At 44.1% G+C, this 13,425-nt stretch overlaps 1 protein-coding gene across 1 annotated transcript in view; it reads right to left on the reverse strand.

Annotated features, from left to right (window-relative positions):
- ttc7a (tetratricopeptide repeat domain 7A) overlaps positions 1-13,425 on the reverse strand; it is a 122,147-nt gene that overhangs the window by 75,969 nt on the left and 32,753 nt on the right. Inside the window, exons 5-10 of the mRNA XM_080740176.1 lie at positions 12,688-12,818; positions 11,381-11,508; positions 9,919-9,997; positions 9,067-9,236; positions 6,578-6,641; positions 3,785-3,922 (exon numbers count right to left, since the gene is read on the reverse strand). Coding sequence (XP_080596302.1) covers positions 3,785-3,922; positions 6,578-6,641; positions 9,067-9,236; positions 9,919-9,997; positions 11,381-11,508; positions 12,688-12,818 — 710 coding nt within the window. The remainder of the gene's footprint in view (positions 1-3,784; positions 3,923-6,577; positions 6,642-9,066; positions 9,237-9,918; positions 9,998-11,380; positions 11,509-12,687; positions 12,819-13,425) is intronic.

The following is a 13,425-nucleotide window of genomic DNA, read 5'->3' on the forward strand; positions in this document are numbered from 1 at the left end:
TAACACGCTGACACGGTAACAGCGCAGTATCAATACTGCAATGCAGAAATACTCTGTTAAAGTGAAAGTCTGGAATTCGGGACCCATTCTGAGCTTGTAGATTCTGACTATTTCCAAATGGACGAAATGTATATAGGGTTGAAGTGGTTAATGTTTTGTAATCAAAATCTACAAAGTAACTAGTAACTAAAGTTTTCAAATAAATGCAGTGGAATAAATGTAATACAATATTTGGATCCGAGATGTACACAGTAACAGGGTGAAGGTGGTTGCACACTGCTGTGTTTTTTCGTTGCGTTTTTGAAATCCGCAATTCGCAAAAAGGTTTTCAGGACAAAGAGAAAAATGAGAGGAGAGAGAGCGAGAGCAAGGGAACCAGTGGCGACAGTTGCGAATATCCGGAAAAAATCAACCCTGGTCTGAAAATAAATACGAAACGGACGACAGTGTGCAAACGTGATTGACAATAACGCGAGGTTGATTTTTTTATTTACATGCTCTGAAATTCACTCTGAAATTCGGTCGCAAAAAACGCGGCAGTGTGCAAAGGCCGCGCACTCTTTCAAGATTTTCAAGTGGACCCTGATCTAGAACCGCTGTTATAGAATGAACAATTCTAAAACGGTTAGTCCCAATTAGAGCCCGACCGATACCATTTTTTCCGACCGATACCGATATCCGATGTTGGAGAGTGCTAGAGCACCGATACCGATATCGATACCGATGTTTTGTAAAAATATTTTTTTATTTATTTAAGATCATTTAATTGCCTGCTCGCCCCTCTCTGTGGATTTTCACATAGGCCTACACACCTTCCTTCACCGCAACATGAAAAATCAGAGTTAGACAGTGCATGTGGTGAGTGAACGACACACGAGAGGCAGCAGCTCCAGTAGTGTTGGCTTGCATCTTGGACTATTATACTGCACTCTGCTGGATAATTCTGGTATTGCCCACACATAGGCCTATATAACTCAGGGTTTCATGCTCTATCCGCAGACACGTTACAGACAATTAATATATCGGATATCGGTGGAATAATTCACCGATACCGATACCCTTCCGATATGCTCCAAAACGACCGATATATCGAACTGACCGATATATCGGTCGGGCTCTAGTCCCAATACGTGATTAGACCAGTGTCTAAATCACATGATAATTCACACCTTGAATCAGTATATCAAACTCAGGTGTGCTATTTCTTTCCACAGTGTTGTGAAGCATAGGATGGTGACTGAATGGCTACTGGGCAGGGCTTGTAAAGGCAACAAGCGCCCCCTATTCTCCAGGCACCACTAGGCTGTTTGGCTTAGGTTGCTATGAATGTTCACCCACATACAGTAGCAGCTAAATCTGGATAAAAATAAACACATGTATGGATCGAATATGGTACTTAATGCATGAAATTGATCTAACACATAAGTGTTGTTTCCCTATTTGTTTGGCAAAAATTGACGTGACTTTATAACTAACACACACTGGCTGTTCCTGGAATGTGGCTGGTAAACAAGGAAATGTCTCTGGCGGAGAAGTGTACTTTTTTCTTCAATATTGAATGATTAAGAATGATTTTCACGTTGCCATGTCTGTAACCGTTTTAGAAAAGCAATTAGCCACGCAAGGCTGAAGGTTACGTTGTATTTTATAATGGCTGAGAGGGTAGAAGTCACTCTGCTTCGCCTTGTGACTTACCACGCCTCTCAGCCATTATAAAATCCTACGTAACATTCAGCCTCTAGTGGCTAATTGCTTCAGTATATCATGGCTGTCGGCTGGAAAACATTGTACAGGTGCAGTATGTGAAAAACTGTTATTCTGCAGGAAATGGATCCAACGTAGTTTAGTCGCAAGCTCTTGTTAATACTTTTGATTTATTCAATATTTCGAAAACCCACAGACACTTGACCACTTACACCAGGGTTCCCCAATAGGCGGCCCACGGGGGGGCTACTGTCTGGCCCCCACCAACCCCAATAATAATGGTGGTATAAGAGCAGCAACAACACTAGTATATCGTCGTTGTCGGGTGGAAATCTCGTATCTCCAAATGTGTACGTTCTTTCGCAAATCATACAAGGCCGTCGCACAAAAGTAGTGAAAACAGCAGATCTACAAGCACACAACGCCTTGCGGTGCGAGGCGTTGTGTGCTTGTAGATCGTCTGTTTTCACTAGTTTAAAATGATACATTCAAAACGAACGGTTTTGGACATACAAGATTTTCACCCGACAACGACGAAAACTGTCGCTGGAGTAGTGGGAATGCCACCGTCGCCCCCTGCAATGTTGTGGCCCTCGGCTTGGTACCCTAGACATAATTCGGCCCTTGGGGAAAACTAATTGGGGAACCCTGACTTACACTTTCAAAATGTTTAAAAAATAGCTAAAATAGCTGAATAGCTTGTAATGGGGTTAGATGGGTGGTTGGATGCATGGATGGAAGGACAAGACAGATAGTGAAAGTTTAACATTATCTTCTCTTTAGGCTGACGAGGACATTAATTAAAAGGTTTAGCTAAAACAAACATGAACCCTTCTCATCTAGGCCTCGCTTTTGTGCCTGTGTGTGCGTGTGCGTGTGTGTGTGCGTGTGTGTGTGTGTGTGTGTGTGTGTGTGTGTGTGCGCATGTGCATGTGCGTCATCGACTCTGAGTGTGTGTGTATGTGTGGTGCACGTTTTCAATGACTTGAATGGATGGATTGAAGGAGTTTACTGAATAATGTCCATGACATTTAACTTAATACCCAGGACCAAAAGAAACAGCACTGAAGGATTATCAAGTGAAATGTGAGGCAGCCTGCATCATGATCTTCACACACCACACAAGTTATGATCAGTGTGCACGTCTCTTTTCACACATCTGGTTAATTACCCATCGTGGATGAAGAGTATAATGAAACTTTTCCATGAGTGTGTGTCAGTGATGTAATATAACTAAGTACTTTACTTGAGTATTTCGAATTTCCGATTCTACTCCACTACATCTCGGATGCAAATATTGTACTTTTACTCCACTATATTTATTTTAAAACTTTAGTTACAAGTTACTTTGCAGATATAAATCATTATATTATACAACATACATTAACCACTTTAGCCCTATTTGTATTCATAGGCTATTTGATAATAGGCGATCTACAAGCTCACAACGAGTCGCATGGCGATGCATTGTGAGCTTGTAGATATGCTTTTTTCAAAAATGTTGTACTTTTACGTTTAGTACTATAAGTCCATTTTGATGCCAATAATTTTGTACTTTTACTCAAGTACATTTTGAATGCCGGACTTTCACTTGTAAGGGTGCCCTCACACCAAAATACCTATGAGAGTGGAATCCGTGTTCCACCAATGCATTTCAATGAGAGTGAAGCGGTTTCATGCCAGCAGAGGATTTCTGCAAAAAACGCTCCCTTATCATTGAAATGCATTGGCGGAACGCGGATTCCACTCTCATAGGTATTTTGGTGTGAGGGCACCCTAACAGACTATTTATATATTGCAGTATTGATACTTTTACTTAAGTAAAACATGTGAGTACTTTTCCCACCACTGGTGTGTGTGTGTGTGTGTGTGTGTGTGTGTGTGTGTGTGTGTGTGCGCGTTCGTTCGTTCGTTCGTGCATGCGTGTGTATGTCTCTCTCTGTGTGTGTGTGTGTGTGTGTGTGTGTGTGTGTGCGTGTGTGCGTGCGTGCGTGCGTGCGTGCGTGCGTGCGTGCGTGTGTGCGTGCGTGCGTGCCTGTCAGCCCACTATGCCTGACAGTGAGTGTACAGTCTGTCTCACCTCAGAGAGCATGGCATACTGCCCCCTCCTGGCCATGCCGATGCTGAGCAGGTCATAGACTGAGGTAGCATCGTGCAGGCTGGCCTCCCGCGCCTCCGCCTGCTCTGGGGAGCGACTGATCACTGCTTCACCACTGGCCTGCATGGGCGTCACAAGGGGGGGGGGGAGTGGGACTGAGTTACTATAGGGCCCAAGGAGGTGGAGGGGACTGGAATTATTGTATACTTTAGCTATTGAAAAATAGCAGATATACAAGCTCACAGCGCGGCACCGAGTGCCGCACTGCGAGCTTGTAGATCTGCTATTTTTTGAAAAGTGGTGAAAATGAGTGCAAATCTTTGAATATATGTATGTATTTTTTAAGCGGACATTTGTAACTCAAATTTAGCTTCTGGGGGGGGGGGGGTCCCTGGAACTAAATGTTTTGTGATGGGGGTCTGTGGCCAAATACATATCATTTTGGGAGTTCTTCACGGGAAAAAGTTTGAGCACCACTGACATAGAAACATAGGTTTTTCAAAAAAACTATTCAAAAAAAAAAGCAGATCTACAAGCTTGTATAGACGGGTTTCTTGTTTACAAACATTGAGACTAAATGCACAGCTGACTATCATGTAATCAATTCCGTCCAATCCCCAAACCTATTGTTTTGGGGAGCGCTGGTTTCATTGGCTAATTTTGGTACGGACCCTGCGCATGCATCTAGTTTTATCAGTGTAACGTGGACCAGAAACCCAATAGCTAAAGCACAAAATAATGCATAATAATGCGTTTCATGCAGTCTAAATGGGTTAAACCCCCTCCCCCTATGAAGAACATTCATGAGGGGCCCGCAGGGAATCCTTGTACCCAGGGCACAGAATTTGGTGCGACACCCCTGATGGTGGGCAGGGACATGCAGAGAATGTTAGAGAGGCAGGGGCTGAAATTTCAGACGTTGTGAGCTTGGAGGTCGGCTATTTTGAACATAATCAATTTCTTTCACCATAGTAAAAACGACATTCATGGTCTGGAGAGGGCACTTTTTACAGAGGCATAAAAGGGCAGGGGCTCAAGCCCCCTTTTGATGTCTATGTGTGCACGTGCCTGATGGTGGGGACACAGGTAGAACATAGAGAACAACCTTGTGTAAAGTAACTAAGTACATTTACTCAAGTGCTATTCTTAATATAAAAAGGATTGGAAGATTTGGAGGACCCCCCTGTGTAGTAGAAGTAGAGTAAAAGTATTGGAAATACTGAAGATACCTAAAAACTGTACTTAACAACTTGAACCCTAGTGTCCATATTCTGAGAACTGTGGCCAAAAATAGCAGATCTACAAGCTTGTAGATCGGCAATTTTCGGCAAAGAGATTTGGTATAGAGGGGGAAAAGAGCAGACTAAGTACAGAGTGAAAGGTCAAGTTTATTAATTATTGACGGTTCAAGTGGTTACATATCTGAAAACACGAATTGACATGAATCCAAAATACACTGATGATTGTGCTGTCAAACAATGAAACTATATGGAATCTAAGAAAGGGTTGTGGGGTCCCTGCTTCATCTCTCTCTCAACTAAGGGGTCCTTGGCCTGAAAACGTTGAAGACCCCTGCATGCACTACACTCCACTACAATTCTTTGACAGCCTTAGTTACTAGTTACTTTGCAGATTTAGATTATTATCACAAAACATACATTAAGCACTTGAGCTCCATAAATATTTTGGCCAATTGAAAATAGCCGATCTAGTAATCCTGGTCTCTATACTGCCTTATACATTTTATTCCACAATTTCCGGGTGATACTGTACATCACAGATATATATATATATATATATATATTGTACATTGTATAAATACGTTTATCGGTAGGTTTACCAGCAATTACATGTTGGTCAGTGCTTTCTTTTGATACTTTAAGTACATTTTGATGCCAATACTTTTGTACTTTTTACTCAAGTCCATTTTGAATTCCAGACTTGTACTTGTAACAGAGTATTTCTACATTGCTGTATTCACACTTTTACTGGTAAAGTAAAACATTTTAGTACATTTTCCAACCTGACACAAGTAGAAGATAGAGAAGAGCCTGGTTTTATCTCTGGGACCCCGATCTACACTGTAAAAGTTGTATGCGTGTGCGTTAGGGATGGGATAGCCTCGGAAACCCAGGCTTTTATTTTGGTGATCGGAAGAAAAATAAAAGCCTGGGGTAACCTGCTGCAATTTCTGGCATAGGAAGTGGGAGGCGGGCCATGGCACAGATCGTGAACCAATAGGATCCAGCGGCTGTTTTCAGCCGGTGGATCCGCCCCCTCTAGACCAAAATCAGCCTGTGTTTGGGAAGGCTAGGGATGGGACGATAAGCGACATTATCATTTATCGTGATAAAAAACACTCGCGGTAATCGTATCGTGGAGATTTAATTTATCGTGATATAGTCCTCCGTCATGCACTGGATTCAATTCACCTTATATTTGCCGAGCTGCATATCCGGTACGACTTACCCTCTATAATTGGTAAAAGGTACTTAATATACGTACTTGATACAGTCTTTTCTTTAACTCTGTCAAATGTCTTTGCCAAAAAATAGCAGATCTACAAGTAGATCTGCAATTTTTTGGCAAATGTTCCACGCCAGGATAATGGATTTTGATTATTGCGATAATATCGCAAAACGCGTTTTTTTTAGTCACAATAAACCCGATATGAAATGTTCATATCGTCCCATTCCTAGTGTGCGTGCACATACGTGCGCATGTATGTGTGTGTGTGCGTGCGTGCGTGTGGTGTGGTGTGCGTGTGTGTCTCACCATGGACTCAGTAATGAGCAGCAGCAGAACAGCCTCCTCCACCACGTCCTGAGGACAGAAGCACCTGCAGGAAACAGGAAGTAGGTGGGGGAAGTGACGCACAAAAATGACACAAAGACAGATGCTGTATGGACAGACAGACAGACACACACACACACACACACACACACACACACACACACACACACACACACACACACACACACATACACACACTCGTATTCCAGAGCTATAGATCACGTGCGAGTGTCTAGTTTCTGTCTCACCTCTGGCCGTTGTAACGCAACCCCGGGCCGCCACGGGTGTATCACCACACAACATCTCTCTCAGGTATCACTGTCTCTCTCTCTCTCTCTCTCTCTCTCTCTCCACACACACACACACAACTACAAACTGCTGCTAGACAGTTCATTTTTCATGAATCTGCTCTCCCCCTTCATGTCTGCCTCTTTCATCCAGGGACAGATGCAATACCACTTCAGTGATTCTCAACCTTTCGAATTTCAATAACCCCCAGTTTGACATGCATTGATTAGGCCAAAGGACTCCCACTTGATAGGCTACCATTCTTTTTCCTCAATCCTCAGTGTTAATTTAACTCGGGTGGTTGTATTTGGTTTTGCTGCTCTTCTGTAGAGACATTTAGATCCTGTGTCGGACAGGTTGGACACAGCCTCTGACACAATTCTGTTTCTGAATTGACACACATTTTGACCTATAGTGTGTGCCAGCGGCTACGTCATTGTAGTCCTTAGCGGCCATTTCTTGGGTCAAAACACAGGTGTTTCAATTGTTTGATTGCATAGAACTAATGCTATAGTCTAATCAGAACACCTGTGTAAGGCTGTGTTTACCCAAGAAATGGCCGCTCTTAGAACTACATTTGGCACACCCTAATAGCTCAGTGGCAAATGTCAGTTCTTATGCAGAAAGCCTGGGTTAAAATCTGGGGTAAAACAGGAAAGTTGCATAACATCATTAGAGTCCTGGACTATGCATTTAGACAGGCCATCAGTGAACACTGATGCCCAGAGACAACTCCTGCTCTGGCCCAAACGACCCTGGACGATGCAGAAGACATCTGCCTGCAATCTGGAGCAGGCACAGGCCGTGCTAAGGTCTGTACTTGGGCTAAATGCCAAGAAAATTGAGGTTATCACCTACAACATCCTCCCGCCCGGACCATCCACCTCTAATGTGAGGCGACACTGCACTGAAAGAAGTCACTGGCTTCAAATACAGGTAACCGGGCTCACAGGTCAACAAGGGCGTCTGCTGTACATATATGTGACTACATCAGACTGCACATCGTGTTAGTATGTGCCACTACTGACTGCAGACATGTTCGTTCATTATTTCGTATTTTATGAGTTCACATATTATAATTTAATACATTTTTCAGTTTATAATAAACTTAATGACAGTTTTTCTTGTTACAGTAGGTTGCTGTGCAGCCCTTCTTGGCTCAAGATGATGCAAACTGCACTGGCCTGACTATTTGTTTATATAGCTAAAGATGCATGAAGTGCTTTGAGCAGTGTTTATCATTTCTGTGAATAACATCACTAATCTAAGGCAGAAGTGAAACTCAGACACGTGTAAGCAATTCTTTATTAGCCATATCAGACCTACTGTAACATCCCTATTCTGAGGCTCCCAGCCTTCTCATTCAGCACTTCCCCTGTCGCTCGCGTTCAATTCTTCACCCCTCCAACACCCTAACCACCTGCTGCCCTCCTTATCTCTGCTCCTTCACTCTGCTGTGGCCGAGCCCACGTGGTTAAAAAAAAGAAAAGAGGCATTTACAAGATGCTATCGCTGCGCTTTACAGAGGTAAACTGGTTTACACGCGGGCGGCCGAACAATACAACAGCTCTCGTTATGTTCCTCAGGGTCAATTCCATTCCATTCCTCCGCTCTTTCTTTTCTCTAATCCCAGACGTAGATGTAGATGAGTGAGCGTGATAAGTGTGGGATAGGATTAGTCATGAGCTAAGTGTGCCGTGTACACGGGGCCCTAAATAACTGAGCAGAAGAACCCTGCGAAAATGCACAAGCAAGGGGATGCGCAGAGGCAGACAAGCATGTTTCTGATGTCAGGAATGTGCAGGAGTATGTTCCTTCTTTTGTTGTTGCGTTTGAAGTGAGTAGCCTTGTGGGCTTCATCACCTTACATCTCATTCTATGATCATTTAAAGTCTATTTCCTAACAATTGGTTATTGAACAAGAGCTAGTAAACACCACCTGTCTTGACAACAGAGGCCGTCACACAGGATCAGAGTCCTGCAACAGGCCGGGGATCTGCGGATATACCCGACGGGTACTTACGTTTGCCAGGCGGAAAATATACTATTATAAGTTCGCGGGTACGGGCAGAACAAGACTAAACGCAGGCACCGGGCGGGTGACATTTTATTGTGAAAATCAGATAGGACAGTGACCGAGGGGATGGTGGGGTACATGGAGAGATAAAGAAATGAAGACCTACCCGTCTGAGGGGTAGCGTTGGGGGGGTTTGATGGTGGGGTACATGGCGTCCTTGGGGGCGGCGGCCCCTTCTCTCTGGAGCCAGGCAGCAGGTGGGGGGCCCAGAGGGGCCCAGTAGCTGTCCTCACTCACTGAGCTCAACAACACCTCAGCTAGCTTCTTGGCTGCAGACTGGACACAACACACACACACACACACACACACACACACACACACACACACACACACACACACACACACACACACACACACACACACACACACACACACACACACACACACACACACACACACACACACACACACACACACACACCTGTGGAATGGGACTCTCTGAAGCCAGACTGGAACTCGTAGATCAGTTTATTCTCTTCAAGATATTTAGCCACCTGTTCATAGACAATTCTTTCCATTACCTTAGAGATGGAACTAAGGATTGAGATTGGCCTGTAGTTTACATGAAACCAAATACAGCATTGAATTGTGGACAAAATCGTATCCACTGATAACAAGTCTTGGATCTGAGAGGCTGATTCTTATCAAATGGTGGTCCCGGCTCAAATGGCAAATTAATAATAGACCTTAATGTGAAATGGGTTGAAAACCACTGATTTAAATTCACAATGGGTTCCAGTGGATTTGAGGCATTCAAGGTGTGTGTGTGTGTGTGTGTGTGTGTGTGTGTGTGTGTGTGTGTGTGTGTGTGTGTGTGTGTGTGTGTGTGTGTGTGTGTGTGTGTGTGTGTGTGTGTGTGTGTTAGGGTTAGGGTTAGAAAGTGTGAAAGAGAGAGAGAGAGAGAGAGAGAGAGAGAGAGAGAGAGAGAGAGGGAGAGAGAGAAAGAGAGACCACTCACCTTCCTAAAACTCTGAGACCCCCGCGACTCCACCACCCTGAGGACCCTGCGCAGCTGGTGAGCTCCCTGAGCCAGGTGCCTGACACACACACACACACACACACACACACACACACACACACACACACACACACACACACACACACACACACACACACACACACACACACACACACACACACACACACACACACACACACACATCATGATGTTTCCTACACTGTAAAATCCTCAGTGTTGATTCATGTTAATTTCTCAACTCCCAGAGTTAAAAGAACATGCAGGATTTGTGTGTGTACACATATGGGCATTTTGATAATGGTCATGGGAAACTGTGAGACAAAAGGAACTTTTTAGCCTTAAATAAATACATAATCAGATAGGAAAGCAGATAAGATGTGTGGTTGTACATTAGTTACAGTGCAGTAACAGTATAGGCATGAGAGGAGCGGTGGTGAACAATTATTAAGGCTGCTGTTCTCCATGCTTCACATAGCGCTGGCCAGACAGAATGGCATAGTGAAAGCTCTATGGGGAATATAGTCATTCAGTCCCTCTGCGGTGTAAAATCATTACAGCAGCCTGTGCTGCTCTGGCCCATGCCACTCACAATGCAAACACTGGCTCAGTGCCAGCTTCAATCTAGAAGCTAAGCCGAGGCAACACTGACACCTGCTGGTCACTGGCAGAACAGAAAACCTCCTATCTGCAAATGTCATGATTTTTGGATTTCACTTGAAATGAGGACAACAGGCTATGCATGCTGCACATGGTCAGTCTGAGGGGCAGAACGATCTTGCTGACATTTTGTAAAAAATGTCATGTGACTAGAACCTCGATTTCTGTTTTGTTCATTGCCAGTCAGTGGGAAAATGTTGAAGCTCAAAACCTCCTATCTGCATTGCCTTTTTGATTGCTAATGATTGGTGTCAGGTGGTGAAACTTTTACCACACCAAGAGGGTGAGTTGATAAAAAATGTTAATGGTAATACTTGTAACAGACCTGTAGAATGTCTTGATCTCAAAGGAGCATAATTAAGTGTTTTAACAACAATAAAACAACAACAACAAAAGCATTTGTAGGTCACTACGGTAAAAACCTTCTATCTGCATGTATGTAGAAAGGAGGTTGTGGCGCTATTAGAGGAATATTTTTTATGTATGTCTCATACAGCTTTTTCATTTGTTCATATTTATATCAAATGAACATGTGTCACTCATTATTATTAAACTGAGTTCTAGTTCCTGTTTTGATTATGATTGGCTGAGCCTCATTCAAAGCCATTGTTAAAACACATCCGTGGCCTACTGGACAAAACTATTTTCTTTTCTTTCAAAATGTCAGATTTTGTTGTATATTGATACAAAACACGTGGTCATGTGTGTGTGTGTGTGTGTGTGTGTGTGTGTGTGTGTGTGTGTGTGTGTGTGTGTGTGTGTGTGTGTACGGCTGTAGACTCACCCTCTCTGTAGCATACACAGGTACGCGCTCTGCAGAGCTGCTTGTTGGAAGTAGCCCAGGTCCATTTCCACAGGGGGGGGCAAGAGGCTGGCTGCCTTGGCTGTTTTTGCATGGGGCGTTGTCACTATCTGATGACACATGCATGCATGCACGACACGTGTGCACACACACAGACAAACAGACACACAGACAAACACACACAGCGTCAAAATGAAAATCACACATGATTACACATGAAATCTATGCTTGCTGTCAGTGAAGTAGAGAGATGTAAGGAACCGCTAATAATGTTCACAATGTTGTGAGCTCGCAGATCAGCTATTCTCTGCATGTGACACTGTCATGATGCACCAAAGTATAAATCAAACATAAAACTATTATCATAGCATGCCAGTATGTACGCAAAACAACATATATATATAAGTTTGAACACCGGGAAAGTATGATTCTAATTCAAATGGAAACAAAACATAAGCAAAATGTAACAGTAATCTGAGCAAATGCAGCCTGCTGTTACGGTACATACAGCCAATACTTTGACAAAACACAATGTTTGAGTGAACATTTTTTATCTCAAATCTTTGCTTCTGGGGGTCCCTGGAACAAGGTATTTTGAGATGGGGGTCCGCGGCCAAATACATATCATTTGACATGACAAAGTTTGAGAACCACTCATATAGGCCGATTCTACAAATGTCTTCTAAATCCTAACAGTTTTCTGAAAAAAACTCGGCTATATCAGTGGTTCTCAAAATGTCTCATGTCAAGGACCCCCAAAGTGATATGTATTTGGCTGCGGGCCCCCATCTCAAAAAACTTTGTTCCAGTGACCCCCAGAAGCAAAGATGTTAGTTTAAAATGTTCACTCTACTGTAAATGTGGGTCTTGCCTTACCCCAGATGCTTTATAGCAGTGGTTCAGGCTGCGACCCCCAAAAAATAATCATAGTTGAACTGGGGACCCCACCCGGACGAGCACTTGGAGTTGAGTCATTACATTTTGTATAACACGGTTCTATTGTGAAAACAGCAGATCTACATGCTCACAACGCCTTGCAAGTAGATCAGCTATTTTCACATTTTCTGCCTCTAATATTTGGACATTTTGGCCAATGTTTAATTTGCCATTTTAGAGATTTTCACTTTAAAAATGTGCAGATACCCTCTATACACTTACAAACTTTGTGTTGGTTTGTTTACTGTTGAGAGAGAAAACAATGTTTCACATTAAGTTAATCATCTGGGGACCCCGCAAAATAATTTGGGGACCCCCCCACAGAGAACCACAGGCACATAGTACACACACACCCTATCCAGCTCCTGCAGGAAGGACAGGGCAGCATCACAGGCCCTGAGGTAGCAGGACAGACTCTCCTCCTCTCTGGCTGACAGACGCACACGGGACACCGCGTTCACCAGCTGATGGTCCAGGGACAGACCTGGCGGACAGAGACACACAGAGACACCAGCTGATGGTCCAGGGACAGATCTGACACACAGAGACACACAGAGACACCAGCTGATGGTCCAGGGACAGACCTGACACACAGAGACACACAGAGACACCAGCTGATGGTCCAGGGACAGACCTGACAGAGACACACAGAGACACCAGCTGATGGTCCAGGGACAGATCTGACACACAGAGACACACAGAGACACCAGCTGATGGTCCAGGGACAGACCTGACGGACAGAGACACACAGAGACACCAGCTGATGGTCCAGGGACAGACCTGACACACAGAGACACACAGAGACACCAGCTGATGGTCCAGGGACAGACCTGACAGAGACACACAGAGACACCAGCTGATGGTCCAGGGACAGACCTGACACACAGAGACACACAGAGACACACAGAGTCACACAGAGACACTAGCTGATGGTCCAGGGACAGACCTGACGGACAGAGACACACAGAGACACCAGCTGATGGTCCAGGGACAGACCTGACACACAGAGACACACAGAGACACCAGCTGATGGTCCAGGGACAGACCTGACAGACAGAGACACACAGAGACACTAGCTGATGGTCCAGGGA

Source organism: Nannobrachium achirus (genome assembly GCF_963921795.1).
Source record: "Nannobrachium achirus genome assembly, chromosome: 13".
Classification (NCBI taxonomy): Eukaryota; Metazoa; Chordata; class Actinopteri; order Myctophiformes; family Myctophidae; genus Nannobrachium; species Nannobrachium achirus.